This window comes from Pelophylax lessonae, assembly GCF_965119305.1.
Source record: "Pelophylax lessonae genome assembly, chromosome: 4".
Taxonomy (NCBI): domain Eukaryota; kingdom Metazoa; phylum Chordata; class Amphibia; order Anura; family Ranidae; genus Pelophylax; species Pelophylax lessonae.
Genome location: NC_138771.1, coordinates 25,981,703 through 26,006,828, shown reverse-complemented (window position 1 = coordinate 26,006,828; position 25,126 = coordinate 25,981,703). Strand labels below are relative to the sequence as shown.

General features: G+C 46.0%; 1 protein-coding gene across 1 annotated transcript in view; it reads left to right on the top strand.

Moving 5' to 3' along the window:
* ALDH1A3 (aldehyde dehydrogenase 1 family member A3) overlaps nucleotides 1-25,126 on the top strand; it is an 87,607-nt gene that overhangs the window by 41,428 nt on the left and 21,053 nt on the right. The window contains exons 5-9 of the mRNA XM_082253059.1: nucleotides 5,182-5,243; nucleotides 9,678-9,806; nucleotides 10,496-10,609; nucleotides 20,630-20,732; nucleotides 24,854-25,038. Of these exons, the coding sequence (XP_082109185.1) occupies nucleotides 5,182-5,243; nucleotides 9,678-9,806; nucleotides 10,496-10,609; nucleotides 20,630-20,732; nucleotides 24,854-25,038 (593 nt within the window). The remainder of the gene's footprint in view (nucleotides 1-5,181; nucleotides 5,244-9,677; nucleotides 9,807-10,495; nucleotides 10,610-20,629; nucleotides 20,733-24,853; nucleotides 25,039-25,126) is intronic.

The following is a 25,126-nucleotide window of genomic DNA, read 5'->3' as shown; positions in this document are numbered from 1 at the left end:
ATCCACAACCCCATACTGTCCATCTACAACCCCATACTGTCCATCCACAACCCCATACTGTCCATCCACAACCCCATACTGTCCATCTACAACCCCATACTGTCCATCCGCTACCCCATACTGTCCATATGCAACCCCATACTGTCCATCAACCCCATACTGTGCATCCACATCCCCATATTGTCCATATGCAACCCCATACTGTCCATCCACAACCCCATACTGTCCATCCGCAACCCCATACTGTCCATATGCAACCCCATACTGTCCATCCACAACCTCATACTGTCCTTCTACAACCCCATACTGTCCATCCACAAGTCATACTGTCCATCCGCAACCCCATACGGTCCATTCACAACCCCTTACTGTCCATCCACAACCCCATACTGTCCATCCACAACCCCATACTATCCATCCACAACCCCATACTATCTATCCACAACCCCATACTATCCATCCACAACCCCATACTATCTATCCACAACCCCATACTGTCCATCTACAACCCCATACTATCTATCCACATCCCCATACTGTCCATCCGCAACCCCATACTATCCATCCACAACCCCATACTGTCCATCCACAACCCCATACTGTCCAACCACAACCCCATACTGTCCATCCACAACACCATACTGTCCATCCACAACCCCATACTGTCCAACCACAACCCCATACTGGCCATCTACAACCCCATACTGTCCATCCACAACCCCATACTGTCCATCCACAACCCCATACTATCCATCCACAACCCCATACTGTCCATCCACAACCCCATACTATCCATCCACAACCCCATACTGTCCATCCACAACCCCATACTGTCCAACCACAACCCTATACTGTCCAACCACAACCCCATACTGTCCATCCACAACCCCATACTGTCCAACCACAACCCCATACCGTACAACCCCATATTGTTCATCCACAACCCCATACTGTCCATCCACAACCCCATACTATCCACCCACAACCCCATACTGTCCATCCACAACCCCATACTGTCCATCCACAACCCCATACTGTCCATCTTCAACCCCATACTGACCATCTTCAACCCCATACTGTCCATCCGAAACCCCATACTGTCCATCCACAACCCCATACTGTCAAACCACAACACCATACTGTCCAACCACAACACCATACTGTCCATCTACAACCCTATACTGTCCAACCACAACCCCATACTGTCCATCTACAACCCCATACTGTCCATCCACAACCCCATACTGTCCATACACAACCCCATACTGTCCAACCACAACCCCATACTGTTCATCCGCAAACCCCATACTGTCCATACACAACCCCATACTGTTCATCTGCAACCCCATACTGTCCATCTACAACCTCATACTGTCCATCCACAACCCCATACTGTCCATCCACAACCCCATACTGTCCATCCACAACCCCATACTATCCATCCACAACCCCATACTATCCATCCACAATCCTATACTATCCATCCACAACCCCATACTGTCCTATCCACCCACAACCCCATACTGTCCATCCACAACCCCATACTATCCATCCACAACCCCATACTGTCCATCCACAACCCCATACTATCCATCCACAACCCCATACTGTCCACCCACAACCCCATACTGTCCATCCACAGCCCCTTACTGTCCATCCACAATCCCGAGTACCCATAATAAGGGCTTAAAAGTAAGCTTCGTTTTCATTAGAATGGAGAACTGATAATACAATTATGTAATGGTTTTACAATATGTTTGTTTATAGACGGAGCCAATTTATAATAGTTTTTGTCTTGTGTGTGTTATCTTATGCCAAGGTTCTCTGGAGTGGAATAACTGGTGTCACAATGGTTACAGGTTATATTTAGCAGTTATTAGCATATTAGCAGTCACATTGCAAGTTTGTTATTTTCCACCCATCTAAATGGTTTACACTCCCTCTTGTGGTATAATTGCAAACTGCAGACTTGCCAAAATCTATTTATTTATTGCAGGTTTTTTACATACCAGAGCTCCCAACTGTCCCTCTGTTGGGACCAAATCCCTCTGTCCCTGGTGCAGCCTCAGCTGTCCCTCTTCTTATTCTGATGTGTAAATTTTTATACAAAATGTACTATTTTACTACAAAAACTGTTCTGCTGCACTAAACTTTTTATCCAACCACTATATTACTGTGATTTTTATTTTGAAAAGCCAATATAAAGAAAAGCACTTGTGTGGTGTAGTAAATAATTTCAGGGGGTCCCCAAACTGTGGCCCATGGGCTGAATGTGGCCCTTTGCTTGTTTTTATCTGGCCCTTGTGCCATTATTCCTTCTGCTGACATCATAGACGAGGAACTATTCCTCCCACTGACACCAACAATGGGGTACTTTTCCTCTCACTGACACCAATTATAGGGCACTATTTCTCCCACTGACACCAATGATGGGGCACTATTCCTTCCACTGACACCAATGATGGGGCACTATTCCTCCCACTGACACCAATGATGGGGCACTATTCCTCCCACTGACACCAATGATGGGGCACTATTCCTCCCACTGACACCAATGATGGGGCACTATTACTACCACTGATATCAACAATGGGGCACTATTCCTCCCACTGATATCAACAATGGGGCACTTTTCCTCCCACTGATACCAATGATGGGGCACTATTCCTCCCACTGATATCAACAATGGGGCACTTTTCCTCCCACTGACACCAATGATGGGGCACTATTACTACCACTGATATCAACAATGGGGCACTATTCCTCCCACTGATATCAACAATGGGGCACTATTCCTCTCACTGACACCAATGATGGGGCACTATTCCTTCCACTAATACCAACAATGGGGCACTATTCCTCCCACTGACACCAATGATGGGGCACTATTCCTCCCACTGACACCAATGATGGGGCGCTATTCCTCCCACTGATATCAACAATGGGCACTTTTGCTCCCACTAACACTAACAATGGGGCACTATTCCTCCCACTGATACCTACGATGGGGTGATATTCCTCCCACTAATACCAATGATGGGGTACTTTTCCTCCCCCCCCTGATACCAATAATGGGGCACTATTCCTCCCCCTGATACCAACAATGGGGTGGTATTCCCCCCACTGATACCAACACTGGGGCACAATTCCTCCCACTAATACCAATGATGGGGCACTATTCTTTACACTGATACCAATGATGGGACACTATTTTTTCCACTGTAAACCAAGGATGGGGCTCTATTCCTACCACTGATACCAACGATGGGGTGATTTTCCTCCCACTGATACCAATCATGGGACACTATTCCTCCCACTGATATCAACAATGGGGCACTATTCCTCCCACTGACACCAATGATGGGGGACTATTCCTTCCACTGATACCAATAATGGGGCACTATACCTCCCACTGATATCAACAATTGGGCACTATGCCTCCCACTGACACCAATGACGGGGGACTATTCCTTCCACTGACACCAATGATGGGGCACTATTCCTTCCACTGACACCAATGATGGGCAACTATGCCTCCCACTGATACCAATGATGGGGCACTATTCCTCCCACTGATATCAATAATGGGGCACTATTTCTCTCACTGATACCAACAATGGGGCACTATTCCTCCCATTGATACCAACGATGGGGTGGTATTCCTCCCACCCACTGATACCAACGATGGGGTGCTATTCCTCCTACTAATACCAATGATGGGGTACTATTCCTCCCCCCTGATACCAACAATGGGGCACTATTCCTCCCCCTGATACTAACGATGGGGTGCTATTCCTCCGACTAATACCAATGATGGAGCACTATTCCTCTCACTGACACCAATGATGGGGCGCTATTCCCCCCACTGATACCAATGATGGGGCACTATTCCCCCCACTGATACCAACACCAGTGATGGGCCTCTATTCCTCCCCTAATACCAATGATGGGGCACTATTCCTCCCCTAATACCAACAATTGGGCACTATTCCTCACTCTAATACCAATGCTGGAGCACTGTTCGTCCCACTAATACCAATGATGGGGCTCTATCCTTTCCACTGTAAACCAACGATGGGGCACTATTCCTCCCACTGATACCAACAATGGGCCACTTTTCCTCCCACTGATAGCAATGATGGGGCACTATTCTCCCACTTACACCAATGATGTAATTATTTTACTCCAACTGACTACCAAGCCTATGGCATTCCTTACTTCCACCAATGCCGGGACATTTTCTATTCCCACTGGCCACGGTTCGGCCCCCCTAAAGTTTGAAGGGCAGATAACTGGCCCTTTTTTTGAAAAGTTTGGAGACCCCAGATTTAGATCTTGGTGGCCCGTGGCAGGGCCATGTCGTTTGCCTACCGACTATGTGCTAAAACGTGTCTCTCTTTATCATTTAAGAAAGTTGGGTGGTACGATATAGCACCAATAATTTGCTGCTTATGTGAGTTATGTTGTATTTGTGTCTGATAATAATGATTTTATTGTAATTTTAGCTCAATTTTAGCTAAATATATCTTTTTAGGCTCCATTAACATATAGGCATCTCGGATCATGGGCAGAATTGCCGCAATTCTGCCCATGATCCTGAACCATTGCAAGTCGCAGGATGCCCGATCGATAACTGTGACTTGCAATGGCATCCAAAATGTGGTGCGATTTTGCCACGATTGTCTCCCGACGAATCGCGGTGAAGTCACGCAAACAGAATCGCAGGACGCCTATCACCCAAAAGGAGCTCTTGTACAGGCATCCTGCAATTCTGTTTGCGCGATTTTACCGCAATTCGTCAGGCGACAATTGCGGCAAAATCGAGCCGCATATGGAGTGCCATTGCAAGTCACGGGAATCGCACGGGCGTTCCACAAATTGCAATTGTTCGGGATCACGGGCAGGGTCATGGCAATTCTGCCCGCAATCCAAGATGCCTATATGTGAATGGAGCCTTCATATTTTTTTGGGTGTGGCCCTGTCAGGTAGTCTGTACGGGGCCCCGCGATTTCTATCAGCAGCCCTGGATACGTCTGTATGGATATCACACACACTATTCTGGTATGCATGGCAAAAGAAGCCGTATTGGTGGTGTGGTATCTCTCTCCAAGCTTTTATCTCTTGTACTGACCTTTTTTGTGATGTTTCTATTTTTTACTATAACCTATTTTTGTCTTATAGATGAAAGTTTTCTCTGCTACACAGTACATGAGCCTATCGGAGTGTGCGGGGCCATTACACCGGTAAGTACTATTTGTATATAACAAAGGAGATATAAACAGCTTAAACATTACATGATATGATGATATCCCAGCCCTTAGTGTTTCTTAGGTTGAACATTTTATTTCTATTCACTGATCTCTGTTCACCGTAAAGTGAAGTGTTAATCCAAAGATCAAATTGTCAGAGAAACATAGAAAAGTGACAGCAGAAAAAAGACCAAGTGGTTCATCAAATCTGCCCTTTTTTTTTTTCATTTTAATTTTTCTTTGTTTTTGTTCTTTTTTGTTAAAGGGTAACTCCACTTTCATGGGGGGGGGGGGGGGGGGGGACGCAGCAAAAAAAAGAAAAAATAATATAGCGTATACAATTGCGACACAAATCATATTGTAATTCAATGTTATTAAAAATTACCTTTCATTTCCAATGTGTCTTTTTCTGAAAATGCAATATGGCTACCTGGAGCTGTTCTGTACACAGAATGTATAGTGACCACACCCCCAGAAAAATAATTTCCTGCTTGTGTGATTGGCTCACCAATTTTCCCAGAAGTCTGCCTGAGATACAAGTCAGCTTTCTGGCATCCCCTGCAACAGAAATGTCATTTTTGGTGAGATACTCCCAATATGTACACGTCTAAAGGGATTCAGGCCCAGCAACTTTCCTCATTAGAGCTCTGCAGCTTATTATGATGCCACTCCCATTAGACCCACTCAGCACAGAGGCACAGAGGAGCAAATGGTGATTTCTTCAGAATAACAAAGTAGGAATCTGCAACAAAGTTTGTTATAATCCTTGCAATGTACAGAGATCACCCAGAGGGGAATGTTTTTTCTCAACAAAAGTGGAGTTACGCTTTAACTTTTTTTTTTCGTCTAAGTATATATCTATGTGTCTATGTTTGAATCCACTTATATCTGACTGACTCATTATCTTTGCTGGAAGTCTGTTCCAAGCATGAACTACTCTTTCAGTTAAATTAAAGTGGTTGTAAAGGCAGAAGGTGCCCCCCTAATAGTTACCTGACCCAATCTCTATGTGTGTCTGAATGGCTCTGGGGCCTCCATAGCAAGCACCATTGGCTCCCATTGCTGTCAATCAAAGTCGGTGAGCCAATGAGAAGCTCTGTGTGTCCATTCAGCTGGAGCTCCATGTCTGAATGGACACACAGAGCTGTGGCTCGGCCTGGGTGCCCCCATAGCAAGCGCCATTGGCTCCCACTGCTGCCAATCAAAGTCAGTGAGCCAATGAGAAGGGAGCAGGGAATGTCTAATCACAGCAGGAGTGGTCTGCCGGTGGCACGCGCATGTGCCCCAGACTTAGAAGTGCGGCATCACGACTATTTTCAATGGCTGGGCTGAGATGACATCACTCCCGCGTATGCGTTTGGAGTTCAATGATCTTGGCATTGCCGAAATAGTACACTGAGCTCAATGTACAGGGTGGACAGGCAGGTAAGAAACTTTAATGCAGAATATGTCTCTTCTGCATTAAAAATCCTTTGTTTGTCTTTTTTTTTTTTTTTTTTGTTTCCAAGGTTCCACCTAAAGAAAAAGTCTCACTTCAACTGTATTATTGTGCTCTGTTCCCCAGGTGACAGTACATATAGTCAGGGCTTTTTTTCAGCTGGAATTTGGTGGAACACAGTTCCACCACCTCTGGCTCAGGCCCTCTGCTCCCTGTTCACCACTATCACTTGTAAACACAGAAGCTCGGTTTATGTGTTTACAAGTGACAGGTTGTCTCCCCAGAACTGATCTCCTGAGCGACTCCCACTGAGTGCAGGATGGGGACAAGGGAGATGCAGGTGCCCGGGGTGCAGTGCGGATGCCGGGGTGCAGTGCAGATGCCAGGTTGCAGTGCAGATGCCGGGGTGCAGTGCGAATGCCGGGTGCAATGCAGATGCCCACACCCCCGCTGGATGATCTCCCATCAAGTAAAAAAAGACTTAGCCACCTACAGTGTGTGGGGAGGTGCTGGAGAAGAAGAGGGATATGGATAGGGGATGAAAGTGAGATGTGGATGGGGGATGCAGAGTAAGCAGCTGTGGAAGAAGGCTGAACTCTGCACTCTGTGTGAAGCGTTTAGCGCACCCCTGAATTCTGCACTCTGCATGCAGCACAACTCTGAACTCTGCACTTTTTGTGTAACCCCTTAAACTCTGCACTTTGTACTTACTACAGTATGTACTGTACATAATGCACTCTTGGTATTTAATGCCCCTTTAAGACTCTCCCACTGTTAGCGAAATTTCACCATACCCACTATTTGATGTGGTTTGGAAGGTGTGTGCATGGGTGGGGGGGGGGGGGGGAGTCGTATTTGAGATCCTGCACCTATTTTCTGAGTTAAGAAAGCCCTGCATATAGTATCTCCCTATGTGTTGTCTAAGGCTAGTTGTGAGGTTGGATGGGGTGTTCCTTCTCCCTTCTCAGCTCCCTGAGACCTCAGCTAGCAGTGAGATGGTTACTTTGACAGATGGCACTTTTCTCTGTCTGCAAAGAATTTGCTGAGACAAATGTCTCTTGAGGAATGCAGGGAGATGGAGGCTTGTCAGGTAAAATGTTTCATGCAAGTGGGCTGGACAAATGCCTGCAGAAAAGGAAGAGTGTCATCTCTCAAAGCAGCTGTCTCCCTGCTAGCGGTGTTGTCGGAGAGCTGCGGAGGAAGACAAGCTCTGCTTAGACAGCCCATAAGAAGATGGGACAAAGTAGGGTTTCACAAATACCGTTTTTTTTTTTTTTTGCTGGCGATCCTTTTGCATGCGATTTGAGCCCATACAAAATGAATGGTGGGGGGAAACTACATGCAATCCGGACAGGAATCACGCCGTATTTCTGTTCAAATCCCATGCGATTCTTTGTAGTGGGATTTGAGCCCATTCATTTTGTACGGGCTCAAATAGCACCATAAAGGTATTGGTTTTGGGTAAAGGAGCATTTTCATGAGTACTCGTGAAAATACTTGGTATCGACACTGATACTAATACCAGTATCGGTGCAACCCTAGGACAAAGTACTACATGTACTTTGCCCCTGGGGGAAATTAATACATTAAAGAGGAATTCCAGCTACCTGTCAAAAAAATTAAAGTCAGCAGCTACAAATAGTGTAGCTGCTGACATTTAAAAAACAGCCACTCACCTGTCCCAGGGTCCAGCGGTGTACTCACCCCAGCCATCTTCATCCTCTGTCCTCCCTCAGGGGTGCCAGTATCTTCACTATGGGCACCCGGCTGTGACAGCTTGCGGCTTCACAGCCAGGTGGCCACTGTGCATGCGTGAGTCGCACTACGGGTTGTGAATGGTGGATGCAGTCAGTGTCCCAGAAGACTGCTGGGGGTGGTAGGAAGGAGGACTTTTGTTGCTCCCCCCCCCCCCCTTCAGTGCCACAAGGCTTTACTGCCGGGTTCCCTTACCGGCAATGGCGGCGACAGCACCTGAGACCTGATGGAAACATCGGCTGCGGTGCCGACATCACTGGACTCCAGGACAGGTAAGTGTCCTAATATTAAAAGTCAGCAGCTACAGTGTGTGTACAGTGTGTGTACAGTGTGTGTACAGTGTGAGTGTAGCGGAGAAGTAGTTTAATCTACAGGGTCTCCGCTGATAGACAGGAAAACAGGTAATAATCCAAATAGGCAGGTACAGCATGCAACAATCCAGGTAGCGTTATACAATCCTTCCCTCCCAAGAACTAGACGACACATAGGCTGGGAGTCAAACTAGAATGCCTTGTTTATTGAAAACACAAGAGATCTACACTCTGCCAAAACCCCTCCCTCTTCGAGCCATTCCACACAAACACACATCCCATAATATGCTTACAAGGCAGACAGGAACAATAGGACAATGGAATGCAGGTATTCACAATAACAAACCCCACCCCACTGGCATGGGTCTATGAAACACTTCTACCATTTTCTAGCAATCTGCAATACATCCCCACACATCTCCTGAAGGACACTGCTCAGAAATATGATAGTCCCAAGCGAAAGAGTTCTTACTCTCTCCACACAAACCACACTACAAACACTTGGTTCTTAAAGGTATACACATGCAATAAACATAATGCATACACAAAGGACAATATACAGTGGCTGTGTTTGCCACAGTGTGTACAGTATGTGTACAGTGTGTGTACAGTGCGTGTACAGTGTGTGTACAGTATGTGTACAGTGTGTGTACAGTGTGTGTACAGTGCATGTAGCTGCTGATTTTTTATCTTTTTCAGGGGGCGGAACTCCGTTTAATTTAGCCAGAAAATAAGTTATGGTTAAAACTCCAAACTTCTTTGCCTTTTTTGGCTATTTAGTTTCACAATGAATTTGTTTTTGCCATTTGCTTGTTAATTTGTTGAACGTGTTTACCTAAAAGCAGCGTCCAAGTTTGGTTTACCTTACTGAATCACTTCCATTGTGTTTTATGGTCATTGATGTGGTCTTCATTTGTGTTTTAGTGGAACTTTCCTCTGCTGATGCTGATCTGGAAGATGGCTCCAGCTTTGTGCTGCGGAAATACGCTGGTGATAAAACCTGCAGAGCAAACCCCTCTTACATCTCTCTACATGGGATCGTTAATAAAAGAGGTGGGACTGATCTATCTATCTATCTATCTATCTATCTATCTATCTATCTATCTATCTATCTATCTATCTATCTATCTATCTATCTATCTATCTATCTATCTATCTATCTATCTATCTATCTATCTATCTATCTATCTATCTATCCCATATCTATATATCTATCTAGCATCTATCTATCTATCTATCTATCTATCTATCTATCTATCTATCTATCTATCTATCTATCTATCTATCTATCTATCTATCTATCTATCTATCTATCTATCTATCTATCTATCTATCTATCTATCTATCTATCTATCTATCTATCTCATAATATTATTACTGACCATATGTATTATGGTATAAATATGGGAGATGTTTCTCCTTTATTTTTTATACATTTTTGGACAATAAAATGATGTTTTAGGAAACCCCATTTTCTTATTAAGCTTGTGTACGGTACCATTAAAGTCCAGTTATGCCTCATTCTGCTCCTCTCCAAACCAATAGGATGTAGATACCTATTTACCTTTATGCTATTCCGACACCGCTTTCATTTCTAGTGTATTTTTTGTCGGGCAGATTTATACTGGGTAAAGTCTTACTGGGACTTTGTCTTACACCACAGAGTGCGGCTACGATTTCGGAGATTTCTGGTCTCCTCTGTTTGCCAGTATGTATAGCTCTTTCTCTTTCTGTTCCTGCAGGCCGGGTTCCCTCCAGGAGTTGTTAATATAGTGCCAGGATACGGACCAACAGCTGGAGCTGCCATCTCCCACCACCCCAACATAGACAAAGTTGCTTTCACTGGTTCCACAGAGGTAAGTAAAATACACAGTAGAAATCAATGAGCATGATGAACATGCATTGGGGGGGGGGGGGGGGGGGTTGCTATTTAAAATGATATATCAAAACCTACGTTTTTTAAGCCATTATAGCAGCTGACCGGGTTGCTTACCTGGTCTGCTTCTTGTTCAATTGAAAGATTTCTGTTTTTCTTGATTGTGCGGGTCCAAACATCTCTTTCCAGGTTTTCACTTTGCGGGTGGCTCCATTCTCTTGCCTAGTCCTAAGGAGCCACCCAGTTGTGCATGCTTCGACATAAACAGGCAGCCAGAGTGGACTGCAGGGGGCGCACATGTGCGGTGAGGCTCTTCATAATGGGCTATAGCAGTGATGGATAACCTTGGCACCCCAGATGTTTTGGAACTACATTTCCCATGATGCTCCACTACACTGGAGAGTGAATGAGCATCATGGGAAATGTAGTTCCAAAACATCTGGGGGGGGGCAAGGTTCGCCATCACTGGGCTGTAGGATATGTACAGTGCCTTCAAAAAGTATTCATACCCCTTAAAATTTTCCACATTTTGTCATGTTACAACCAAAAACGTAAATGTATTTTATTGGGATTTTATGTGATAGACCGACCCAAAGTGGCACACAATTGTGAAGTGGAAGAAAAATTATAAAAGCCCTTTTCACACATGCGGACCGTTCATTTCATCAGTTCAGTCACGTCAAAATGGATGAAGTATTCATCAGTCATCATCAGTGATCATCAGTTTTTCATCTGATTTTTTACATCCACTACCAATGCAAAAACAGATGAAAAACTGACCATTCATCAGTTTACATTCGTTTTTCGGATTCCGATCCGTTTTTTTAACGGAAGAAAAATAGAGCTTTGATCAGTTTAAAAAAAAAACGGATGATGACAGATGCAGATGTAAACTGATGTAAATGGATGATCATCCATTTACATTTGTTTTTTCCATAGAGATGCATTGATGTCCGTTTTTCATCCATCAATGCATGGATGAAAAACGGACAAACTGACAGCATGTGTGAAAGGGGCCACATTTTTTTCAATTTTTGTTTACAAATAAATCTGTGAAAAGTGTGGCTGCATTTATATTCACCCCCCTGAGTCAATACTTTGTAGAACCACCTTTCCCTGCAATTACAGCTGCAAGTCTTTTTGGGGATGTCTCTACCAGCTTTGCACATCTAGAGAGGGACATTTTTGCCCATTCTTCTTTGCAAAACAGCTCAAGCTCTGTCAGACTGGATGGAGAGCGTCTGTGAACATCAACTTTCAAGTCTTGCCACAGATTCTCAATTGGATTTAGGTTTGAACTTTGACTGGGCCATTCTAACACATGAATATGCTTTGATGTAAACCATTCCATTGTAGCTCTGGCCAGTGGCGGCCCGTGCATAGGGGGCGCCAGGGCGCCGCCCCCCCTAAAAAAAGAAAAAAAAAAAAAAAAGACAAAATGATCAATAAAGTTTTCAAAAAAAAAAAAATTGCGTTCGCAAACCTCGCCGCCGCCGGCCTATGTGGAGGCTGGGGGTGGGGGGGTGGGGTGGTTACGACCCACAAGAGGCGCCGATTGGCTGCCTTTTGGGGGCGTAACCTGGGCGCAGGGCACATTTCTTGGACACCCCCACTTCGTGGATTCCTGGCTGTGATTGGTCCAGTCTCCAGCCTGGACCAATCATACAGGACATCCTGGGTGACGTCGCATGGGGGCGGTGCGTCAATCACTCACCGTCCCGGCCGTCACCTTCCCGCCCGCCTTCAGAGCCGCTGTCAGTGGAGAAGTCTCTCCGGAGTCCCGTCACCTCTGCAGCAGACGCCAGTGAAGTCGGCCCGGTCCCAGTCGTGAAAGAGCCAGCCCAAGACAAGCAGGTAAGTGATAACTGGAAGCAGCCTCAGTGCCTCCTCTCTCTCCTGTGTGCGCAGGGCCGGCCCTACAATAGGAGCGGAGCGCTCCTAGTTTGAGAAGCGGGGAGCCCAGCCCAGCCCTGGACAGAGTGACCGAATGGGAGTCCGCCGGGACTGGAGGCAGCGGGGAGGAGGAGGGGGGATCTGGGATCAGAGGTGAGCAGAGGGCTCATTCTTTCAAGCGGTATGATGTGGGTCAGCTTTCTCACTGAGAGAAGACAGGCAGGAGGAGCGCAGCAACGGTCAGACATCTGCCTGAAACCCTCCACCTCCTGACCACTGCACCCCTGGCCTATCTATCCTCACCCCCCCCCCCCCCATGCTCACCTTCCTAACTGGGACTGCACGAGCCCCACTACCCACCACTGCCTAATGACCTGATGCTGGAGAGGTTCTCCACTGTCCTGTCTCTCAGCCCACCTCCTGTGATGCTGCCCATTTTCTGTGACGCTGCCCCCCACCTGTCCCTCTGCCCACCTCCTGTACCATGACCTGTGACATGCCTGTACCATGACCTGTGCTATGCCCTTACCATGACCTGTGCCATGCCCTTACCATGACCTGTGCCATGCCCTTACCATGACCTGTGCCATGCCCTTACCATGACCTGTGCCATGCCTGTACCATGACCTGTGCCATGCCTGTACCATGACCTGTGCCATGCCCTTACCATGACCTGTGCCATGCCCTTACCATGACCTGTGCCATGCCCTTACCATGACCTGTGCCATGCCTGTACCATCACCTGTGCCATGCCTGTACCATCACCTGTGCCATGCCTATACCATGACCTGTGCCATGCCTGTACCATGACCTGTGCCATGCCTATACCATGACCTGTGCCATGCCTATACCATGACCTGTGCCATGCCTATACCATGACCTGTGCCATGCCCTGTGCAATGCCTGTACCATGACCTGTGCAATGCCTGTACCATCACCTGTGCCATGCCTGTGCCATGCCTGTACCATGACCTGTACCATGACCTGTGCCATGCCTGTACCATGACCTGTGCCATGCCTGTACCATGACCTGTGCCATGCCTGTGCCATGCCTGTACCATGACCTGTGCCATGCCTGTACCATCACCTGTGCCATGCCTGTACCATCACCTGTGCCATGCCCTTACCATGACCTGTGCCATGCCCTTACCATGACCTGTGCCATGCCCTTACCATGACCTGTGCCATGCCTGTACCATCACCTGTGCCATGCCTATACCATGACCTGTGCCATGCCTGTACCATGACCTGTGCCATGCCTGTACCATGACCTGTGCCATGCCTGTACCATGACCTGTGCCATGCCTATACCATGACCTGTGCCATGCCTATACCATGACCTGTGCCATGCCCTGTGCAATGCCTGTACCATGACCTGTGCAATGCCTGTACCATCACCTGTGCCATGCCTGTGCCATGCCTGTACCATGACCTGTACCATGACCTGTGCCATGCCTGTACCATGACCTGTGCCATGCCTGTACCATGACCTGTGCCATGCCTGTGCCATGCCTGTACCATGACCTGTGACATGCCTGTACCATGACCTGTACCATGACCTGTGCCATGACCTGTGCCATGCCCTTACCATGACCTGTGCCATGCCCTTACCATGACCTGTGCCATGCCCTTACCATGACCTGTGCCATGCCTGTACCATCACCTGTGCCATGCCCTTACCATGACCTGTGCCATGCCCTTACCATGACCTGTGCCATGCCCTTACCATGACCTGTGCCATGCCTGTACCATCACCTGTGCCATGCCTGTACCATGACCTGTGCCATGCCTATACCATGACCTGTGCCATGCCTATACCATGACCTGTGCCATGCCTATACCATGACCTGTGCCATGCCTATACCATGACCTGTGCCATGCCCTGTGCAATGCCTGTACCATGACCTGTGCAATGCCTGTACCATCACCTGTGCCATGCCTGTGCCATGCCTGTACCATGACCTGTACCATGACCTGTGCCATGCCTGTACCATGACCTGTGCCATGCCTGTACCATGACCTGTGCCATGCCTGTACCATCACCTGTGCCATGCCCTTACCATGACCTGTGCCATGCCTATAACATCTCCTGTACCATGACCTGTGACATGCCTATAACATCACCTGTGCCATGCCTGTACCATCACCTGTGCCATGCCTGTACCATCACCTGTGCCATGCCCTTACCATGACCTGTGCCATGCCTATAACATCTCCTGTACCATGACCTGTGACATGCCTATGCCATCACCTGTGCCATGCCTGTACCATGACCTCAAAATCACGCAATTTTTTAACGCGTTTTTTGCCGCGAAGCAATACCTATTACATTTTTCTTTTTGCGCCCCCCCAAAAATTTTGAGCACCAGCCGCCACTGGCTCTGGCTGTATGTTTAGAGTCGTTGTCCTGCTGGAAGGTGAACCTCCGCCCCAGTCTCAAGTCTTTTGCAGACTCTACCAGGTTTTCTTCTAAGATTGCCCTGTATTTGGCTCCATCAATCTTCCCATCAACTCTGACCAGCTTCCCTGTCCCTGCTGAAAAAAAGCATCCCCACAACATAATGCTGTCACCACCATGTCTCACGGTGGGGATGGTGTGTTCAGAGTGATGTGCAGTGTTAGTTTTCCGCCACACATAGCGTTTTGCTTTTAGGCCAAAAAGTTAAATGTTGGTCTCATCTGACCAGAGCACCTTCTTCCACATGTTTGCTGTGTCCCCCACATGGCTTCTCACAAACTGCAAATGGGACTTCTTATGGGTTTCTTTCAACACTGGCTTTCTTCTTACCACTCTTCCATAAAGGTCAGATGTGTGGAATGCCGACTAATAGTTGTCCTGTAGACAGATTCTCCCACCTGAGCTGTGGATCTCTGCAGCTCCTCCAGAGTTACCATCGGCCTCTTGGCTGCTTCTCTGATGAATGCTCTCCTTGCCCGGCCTGTCAGTTTAGGTGGACGGCCATGTCTTGGTAGGTTTGCAGTTGTGCCATACTCTTTCCATGTTCGGATGATGGATTGAACGGTGCTCCATGAGATACTCAAAGCTTGGGGTATTTTTTATAACCTAACCCTGCTTTAAACTTCTCCACAACTTTATCCCTGACCTGTCTGCTGTTTTCCTTGGCCTTTATGATGCTGTTTGTTCACTAAGGTTCTCTAACAAACCTGTGAGGGCTTCACAGAACAGCTGTATTTATTCTGAGATTAAATTATACACAGGTGGACTGTATTTACTAATTAGGTGACTTCTGAAGACAATTGGTTCCACTAGATTTTAGTTAGGGGTATCAGAGTAAAGGGGGCTAAATACAAATGCACACCACACTTTTCACATATTTATTTGTAAAAAAATGGGAAAACCATTTATCATTTTCCTTCCACTTCACAATTATGTGCCACTTTGTGTCGGTCTATCACATAAATTCCCAATTAAATGCATTTACATTTTTGGTTGTAACATGTAACATTTTCCACACAAAATGTGGAAAATTGCAAGGGGTAGGAATACTTTTTCAAGGCACTGTAGTTCTCAGGTGGAGGATCTGGGAACTGTGTGTTTTAATTGCATGCTCCCTCAAGCTATAGAAGATCAGTGTACTATTGGTGTCTACTTCAGTGATTTCCAGCTTCTAGGGACATTGGCCAGGTATGGAATATAATGTACATAAATATATTGGTCCAAGCTGGAGCAATATAACTATGTAAAATATATATACCTGGGATCCATCTTTAAAGCACAGAAAGTGAAATATAACAGTACATTTCATGTTTAAAGGAAAAAAGATGATATACTGTATATATATATATATATATATATATATATATATATATATATATATATTTATTTTTTTAGTCTCTTTTCATCGCTTTTTCCCCTTGTTTACTTTTTTTACAATATGGGCTTTGAACTTATTTTGATGACGATAGTGGTGGAGAATATGCGTGCGTCCTCCTGATATACCATTTCCTGTATAATTTACAGTATCTCACAAAAGTGAGTACACCCCTCACATTTTTGTAAATATTTTTTATATCTTTTCTTGTGACAAAACTGAAGAAATGACACTTTGCTACAATGTAAAGTAGTGAGTGTACAGCTTGTATAGCAGTGTAAATTTGCTGTCCCCTTCAAAATAACTCAACACACAGCCATTAATGTCTAAACCGCTGGCAACAAAAGGGAGTACACCCCTAAGTGAAAATGTCCAAATTGGGCTCAATTATCTATTTTCCCTCCCCGGTGTCATGTGACTCGTTACTGTTACAAGGTCTCAGGTGTGAATGGGGACAAGTGTGTTAAATTTGGTGTTATCGCTCTCACTCTCTCATACTGGTCACTGGAAGTTCAACATGGCACCTCATGGCAAAGAACTCTCTGAGGATCTGAAAAAAAAGAATTGTGGCTCTACATAAAGATGGCCTAGGCTATAAGGAGATTGCCAAGACCCTGAAATTGAGCTGCAGGATGGTGGTCAAGACCATACAGTGGTTTAACAGGACACTTAGAAAAGGCCTTGCTATGGTCAACCAAAGAAGTTGAGCGCACATGCTCAGCGTCATATCCAGAGGTTGGCTTTGGGAAATAGACGTATGGAGTGCTGCCAGCATTGCTGCAGAGGTTGAAGGGGTGGGGGGGTCAGCCTGTCAGTGCTCAGACCATACGCTGCACACTGCATCAAATTGGTCTGCATGGCTGTCGTCCCAGAAGGAAGCCTCTTCTAAAGATGATGCACAAGAAAGCTCGCAATCAGTTTGCTGAAGACATGCAGACTAAAGACATGGATTACTGGAACCATGTCCTGTGGTCTGATAAGACCAAGATAAACTTATTTGGTTTAGATGGTGTCAAGCGTGTGTGTGATGGCAACCAGGTGAGGAGTACAAAGACAAGTGTGTCTTGCGTACAGTCAAGCATGGTGGTGGGAGTGTCATGGTCTGGGGCTGCATGAGTGCTGCCAGCACTGGGGAGCTACAGTTCATTGAGGGAACCATGAATGCCAACATGTACTGTGACATACTGAAGCAGAGCATGATCCCCTCCCTTCAGAGACTGGGCCACAGGGCAGTATTCTAACATGACAATGACCTCAAACACACCTCCAAGACGACCACTGCCTTGCTAAAGAAGCTGAGGGTAAAGGTGATGGACTGGCCAAGCATGTCTCCAGACCTAAACCCTATTGAGCATCTGTAGGGCATCCTCAAACAGAAGGTGGAGGAATGCAAGGTCTCTAACATCCACCAGCTCCGTGATGTCGTCATGGAGGAGTGGAAGAGGACTCCAGTGGCAACCTGTGAAGCTCTGGTGAACTCCATGCCCAAGAGGGTTAAGGCAGTGCTGGAAAATAATGGTGGCCGCTCAAAATATTGACACTTTGGGCCCAATTTGGACATTTTAACTTAGGGGTGTACTCACTTTTGTTGCCAGCGGTTTAGACATTAATGGCTGTGTGTTGAGTTATTTTGAGGGGACAGCAAATTTACACTGTTATACAAGCTGTACACTCACTACTTTACATTGTAGCAAAGTGTCATTTCTTCAGTGTTGTCACATGAAAAGATAGAATAAAATATTTACAAAAATGTGAGGGGTGTACTCAATTTTGTGAGATACTGTATATTAGCAATGCTTTATTGATCACCCCCATTCTTATCCCATGACCTGAATCCTTTTTTTTTTTCATGTTTCTGATTTACAATTTCCTGCTACTTGCTTACTGTTACATGTGCATTTGTATATCCATTGACAAATACTATTTGCCATGCTTTGGATTTATGTCACCACGTCTTCTATACATGTACAGTATACTGTATATCCCACTGCAAACTTCAATAAACGTATTTAATAAAAAAACAAATATCACAGTCTCTGATTTAGAAGATAATTTCAGGTGCTTATTAGCAGCCCTACAGTTTCCAGAAATGTGTTAAAATTGGTAAGGAGAACCTGCAATCAAAACAACATGGAGCCTGCCATTGCTGACCCCTCCTATGTTTGCCTGGCTGCCATGCTAGCAATTTAATAATCTGATCAATAACTTTGAAATAAGGATCTCTGACATATGCACAACAGGGGTCAGTGAGCCAGAAAGTTTTAAGTACAGTAAGTTGGGTTTATTAAAGCAAAAAATAGTGCAGCGCTATCTAGTATGGTGTAACCCATAAATCAAAGTGAAGTATTAAATGACATAAATAACACAGTGAACAGAAAGAGTCCATAAAATGTGTTCCAAAAATTAATAGTAGGTGGTGATAAAAAGTCCCAGAGAGGTGATGATAGACCCGAAGACTTGGAATCCAAAGGTAAAGGCAGGAGTACACCCGTGGAATGCAAGTAGCAAAATGGCAGCTTACCAGAAGCTCAGGCCTCCAACTTAATGGAATGGCCACACACGCTAAAGCAATGATTCCAAATGGATCACCTCCTCCAGAGACCAGGTAGCCAGGTAAATTCCTCTATATCACATAGGAACTCCACACATGCTATCATAAAATATGGAAGGAAATAAGCAGCACATAGCGTAATTCCGTAAATTTGCACAAAGTTTTATTTAGATTGCACTTACATGGGTAGCTTTGTATAAAGGCACATCGAAAAACATCCAAGGCCGATGCATAGGATCGCGACGTCCCGCGTGTATGTGAGCCGGCGTCTAGGGGGCGTGACAGTTGTGCGTCCAGTACCGCCTGACCGGTTTCGTCATACGTGACGTCGTCCGGGGCAACCACGCCCCCATGCGGTACTAGACGCACAACTGTCACGCCCCCTAGACGCCGGCTCACATACACGCGGGACGTCGCGATCCTATGCATCGGCCTTGGATGTTTTTCGATGTGCCTTTATACAAAGCTACCCATGTAAGTGCAATCTAAATAAAACTTTGTGCAAATTTACGGAATTACGCTATGTGCTGCTTATTTCCTTCCATATTTTATGATAGCATGTGTGGAGTTCCTATGTGATATAGAGGAATTTACCTGGCTACCTGGTCTCTGGAGGAGGTGATCCATTTGGAATCATTGCTTTAGCGTGTGTGGCCATTCCATTAAGTTGGAGGCCTGAGCTTCTGGTAAGCTGCCATTTTGCTACTTGCATTCCACGGGTGTACTCCTGCCTTTACCTTTGGATTCCAAGTCTTCGGGTCTATCATCACCTCTCTGGGACTTTTTATCACCACTTACTATTAATTTTTGGAACACATTTTATGGACTCTTTCTGTTCACTGTGTTATTTATGTCATTTAATACTTCACTTTGATTTATGGGTTACACCATACTAGATAGCGCTGCACTATTTTTTGCTTTATATTGTTGATCTTACTATTGATCAAGTGTTTTCAGCTGCTTTCACATTTATTTATTTTTGCTCACTTGTTTATTCACTATTAGCGCAGGATTTTTTGTGTTTTATTATAAGTTGGGTTTATTGAATCTACAAAATGAGGTCCATGGCAAGCAGGGGAGGACTGGGACAGGGGGCAATTGCCCCCCGGGCCACTCTGATGCCCCATAAAAAGGCTGCACTGCTTCTGCCACAGACATGCCTAGAGGATTCCTGGTGAAGAGAAGATGCCCCCACCACTGACCTACTGAGTATGGGTTGAAGACAAAGACAGAGCGCAGGAATCCCCCCAGCATGGATGGTGTAAGCTGTGTCTGAGCAGAGGCCAGTGTCATTCCCCAGTGGAGACTCTCCTCCTCCAGCCAGCCCCAGCCGAGCTGTCCCAGCTCCTCCAACTGCCCCTGCTGGTCAGGTTGGGAAATCAGTTTCAGCCGGTGAGTAGAGAGTACCTGAAGCGGAGCTTCAGCCTGGAATGGGGGTCAAGAGGAGGCCGGAAAGAGAGAGAGTGGGAGGGGGGTCGAGTCACTGCACCATGGGCCTATGGTTTGTACTTGCCCCCTGGGCTGAAAGTTGCCAGTCAGCCCCTGATGGCAAGCCTTTTATTGGTCTCACGACAGCTCTACCTTCATAGGGTATAGTTCGATCTGAGTAACTCTGCCATCATATACTATAGGAATGCCATAGTTCAGACCAGAGTATTGTAATTATGTATAGATGATGCCGGTATTGCCATTCTAGTGAAGTTGCTTTGTAATCTGCACACAGGTTGGCAAACTGATTAAAGAAGCAGCTTCTGCCAGCAATTTGAAGCGCGTCACCTTGGAGCTTGGTGGTAAAAATCCATGTATTGTGTTTAAAGATGCCGACCGTGAGTTACATCCTCTAAATTGTATTTTTTTTTGAACAATAAAAGTTTTAATAAAGTGTATAAACATTTGTTACATTACTAAAATTAGAATAGAAATGACTTCCTTTACACTATGTGAGATTCATGTGCCAATGTTAGGTGACCAGCGCTGCAAGGCGGAAGTGCTAACCACAAGGCCACTGTGCTGCCCAATTTGGTTATATTTAACAAGTAAAATGTGATTTCTGACTTCTGGTTATTCATTTTTGCCATAATAAATAAGCACATATAAGATTCTTCAGTCATTTGTGGAAAAATTCACTCCTCCTGACTGTGTGTCACTCACCAGCCCTCTTGGCTGTTCCCTGTTCCTCCTGGAGACTTGCCTGGCAGTGTTCTCCCACTGTCCTCTCCATGTTCCCGTGCCTCCTGCCCAGGACACCTCTGTGTGTTCTAAGAGGGTCCGGTCTGCACCAGAGCCAAGGCCCAAAGTCACAACCCCAATCCGCAGACTGGGGAGCTCCCTCAAAGGCCATCGACAGCCTAACACTCCATCTCCAACTTCCACCCGAATATACTCCTCCCCAGCTAGGCTGACCCACAGTATTTGAGGAGGCCTGCCCCCTGCCAAACCCAAGTTGGAGATTGGTCAGGGCCCTCAGAAAACTCCAGGCAGCTCCACCTTACTTCCCCACCCATTTTTCTAGAAGGTTCAAGCACATTCTAGAAATGCGGGGGAGGTCTCAGTGATGCTGCCTGTGAGTCATCCAGCTCTCCCTGGATTTCTGCCCAACCCAGGAAACAAACAGAGACAGGCTTGGCTTTCAAATATACACTACAACAAAACCTATCTATAATTCTATCACTAGAGTGTGCTACATTAACCACTTAAGCCCCAGAGGAATTTACTGCTCAAAGACCAGGGCCTATTTTGCGATTCGGCACTGCGTGACTTTAACGGACAATTGCGCAGTCGTGTGACACTGTACCCAAATAAAATTGACGTCCGTTTTTTTCCACAAACAGAGCTTTCATTTGGTGGTATTTGGTCACCTCTGCGATTTTTATTTTTTGCGCTATAAACAAAAGAAGAGCGTAAATTTTGAAAAATAACAATATTTTTCACATTTTTTTTATATGAAATCCCCCCCAAAAAAATAAAAAATCAAATTTTTTTAACATTTTAGGCCAATTTGTTTTCTGCTACATATTTTTGGTAAAAAAAAATCGCAATAAGCGTATTTTGATTGGTTTGCGCAAAAGTTATTGCGTTTACTAACTAAGGGAAAGATTTATGTAATTTTTATTGTTTTTTTTTTTAACTAGTAATGGCGGCGATCTGCGATTTTTTTTTGCAGGACTGCGACATTGCGGTGGACAGATCGGACCCCTGACTAACATTTTTGACACTTTTGGGAGTGCCAGTGACATACTACAGTAATCAGTGCTATACATATGCACTGTTACTGTAAAAATGACACTGGCAGGGAAGGGGTTAACTTTATTACTGATCAAGGGGTTAAGTGTGTCCCTAGGGGTGTGATTCTAACTGTAAAGGCACGTGGCTTGTGATGTAACCACAGAGACATACGATTCTACATAGCAGGATCGTGTAGTCTCTGCTGTTACATCAGGGAGAATGACAAACGGCTTTGTTTACATCAGCCGTCTGCCTTTATCCCTCTCCAGCGGGAGATCGCGAGTGATCGGCGGACATCGGAGCCGCCGGTCACTCGTGCGGGGATGCAGGAGAATGAGTGGAAGCGGCAGCGCATCTCCGGCGGTGCGCGCTCGCCCCCTAGAGGCTCCTGGGCGAGCGACGTAGCCCTACGTCGATTTGCCCAGGAGAGCCAGACTGCCGCAGTAAATAGTCGTGCGGCAGTCGGCAAGTGGTTAAAAATAAGCATCTATACTCTATACCAGGGTTTCTCAACTAGGGTTCCTCCAGAGGTGGCTGGGGGTTCCTTGAGCAATGGGCAGTTTCTGCCTCTCAGAGAAGTTCCCAATGACACCATTGATCTTTTTAGCTATCCTGAAGAAGGTAATTCTTCCCAATGTCCACAAGTGTAAGGAGCATTCTTCCCACTGACCATCACACTAATGTATCATGAGTTGTAAATATAGTCATTTTTAGCAGGGGTTCCTTGAGACCTGAAAATTATTTCAAGGGTTCCTCTGTGTTGAAAAGGTTAAGAAAGGCTGCTTTATACTGTTTAAAATCCAGTAGTACACTGTTCTACCCTGCTCTGCACATGCTCAGTTGCTCTCCAATTTTAGGCATTTTTAGGCACTGCTGAGTTTGTAGAGGCCGATCTGCTGACAGCCTTAAAGCGGAGTTCCGATTATGTCGATTTTGTTGCCATCCGCTTTCTTTTCTTCACCTGAAAAGGAAATGGATAGTTAGGATTTTGTTTTTTCCTTTATTTACCTTGTTATTGTAGAAAGATATACTCACCTTTCTTCCACTTCCTCCCTCGGAGGCCGCGGCCTGCGCCGTCACTTCCGGTTTGCAATGATTCCTGGGAGCTGAACGTCATCGCTCCCAGGAATCAATGCGACGGCACCGGCCCCGCTCCTCACTTCCGGTGTGACGCCGCATTCCCTGCTAAACAGCTTCTGGGCATGCCCGGAAGCTGTGTAGGAATGCGGCGCCGCACCGGAAGTGACGAGAGGGGCCGGTGCCGTCGCATTCTGGGAGAAGAGGACACGGAAGAGGACGCGCTGGCTTCAGCTGCCCACAACAGAGATGGCAGCGCTGGAGAAGAAATTTTAATTCAAATGGCAAAATGGAAAAAATAAAACAGCGTGGGGTTCCCCCTCCTCACCTCAAGACCATACCAGACCCTTCAGTCTGGTATGGATTTTAAAGTAAACGCCCACACCAAAAGACATACCAGACCCTTATCCGAGCATGCAGCCCGGCAGGTCAGGAAAGAGGAGGGAACGAGCGAGCGCCCCCTCCCCTCCTCCTGAACCATACTAGGACACATGCCCTCAACCTGGGGGCGTGGGTACTTTGTTGGGGCGGGGGGGGGGGGCTCTGCATTCTAATGCATTTCTTTGAATTGCTGCCATTTTGTTTATATCAAACCTTTTTTCTGGATAGAGTAAGGGGGGTTATAACCCCTGCATTGGTGTGCTTGGCCTATAGCATTAGGGTTTGCACCCCAGAGCACAAAACCACATGTCTATCAGCAGAGCAGTGGATGGTGTCAGTAGTTTTTTATTTTTATTCTTTTATACAATTTTTATTTATTTGTTTACAATATTATTTTTTATTTAAATTTTTTTTATGGAGCCCCCTCGGCGGGGCTTTGGTGACTAAACAGACCCTTGATGTCCTAGTTTTGAGACAGAGAAAGGGTGTGAGAACAGAGATTCCCCAGTCCGTTTCTCTGCAGCCTGAGCTCCACTGGACAATGAAAGAAATGGAAGTGCTCTGTGCTGAGCGGCTTCCTGTTCATTCACAAACTGGAGCATAGTAAACATAGTTTACTATGTTTCAGGTAAGAATGAACGCAGAAGCGACTGATACAGATAAGTAACTGTGTTCATTCAGAAAAGGAAGGGGCCCGTGAATGAAATATTTATTAGCCCCTTCCCCTGCTCTTCATCCTTAAACATCCCCAGCAGCAGACGGTGGGAGAGGAGGGAAGTTGTCAGCACTGCAGGGGGGAGACGGGGGGCTGAAGGCAGGGGGAATCGGCACCGCACAGGGTGATTAGGGTGCACCCAGGCACACCTGGCACACCCTGTGGGCACGCCTATGAACCACTGTCAGCTCCTATTGGATTTCACTTCCTGTCCCATAGCTACAACAGGAAGTGAGAGGAAATGCCACCGATTTGAGGGAATCCCTGTTTGTCATCAGAGTTAGTGTCCCCATTGGAAGATTTTTAGGTTTTGTTCTAGGGACAACCTAAAATTTTAGATTTTCTTTCACTTTTGGTAAAAAAAAAAAGGTAAACAGGATAAATAGAGTGAATCTCACTAACGGGGGCACAGGATCCAATAAAAACCTGACAAGAATTCTAATCCCTCTCCACTGTATCCAAAAAAAAAGGGTTTGCCTTTAGTTCTACATTAAGTAATGGTAGAAGATGCTCTCCTAATACTCCAATCCAATGTTCTCTGTATTGCAGTGGAGCTGGCTGTGGAATGTGCCCATCAAGGAGTTTTCTTCAACCAAGGCCAGTGCTGCACGGCAGCCTCCAGGGTCTATGTGGAGGAATCGGTGTACCCAGAGTTTGTGAGACGCAGCGTGGACTATGCCAAGAGACGGATTATCGGGGATCCATTTGATTTCAAAACAGAACATGGTCCTCAGGTATAGCCAGAGTCACATATAGAAATATATATAAGTCTAGTGTACCAGTCCACCCCTTCCATCTTGTATCAGTAAGCTGGTGGTCTTG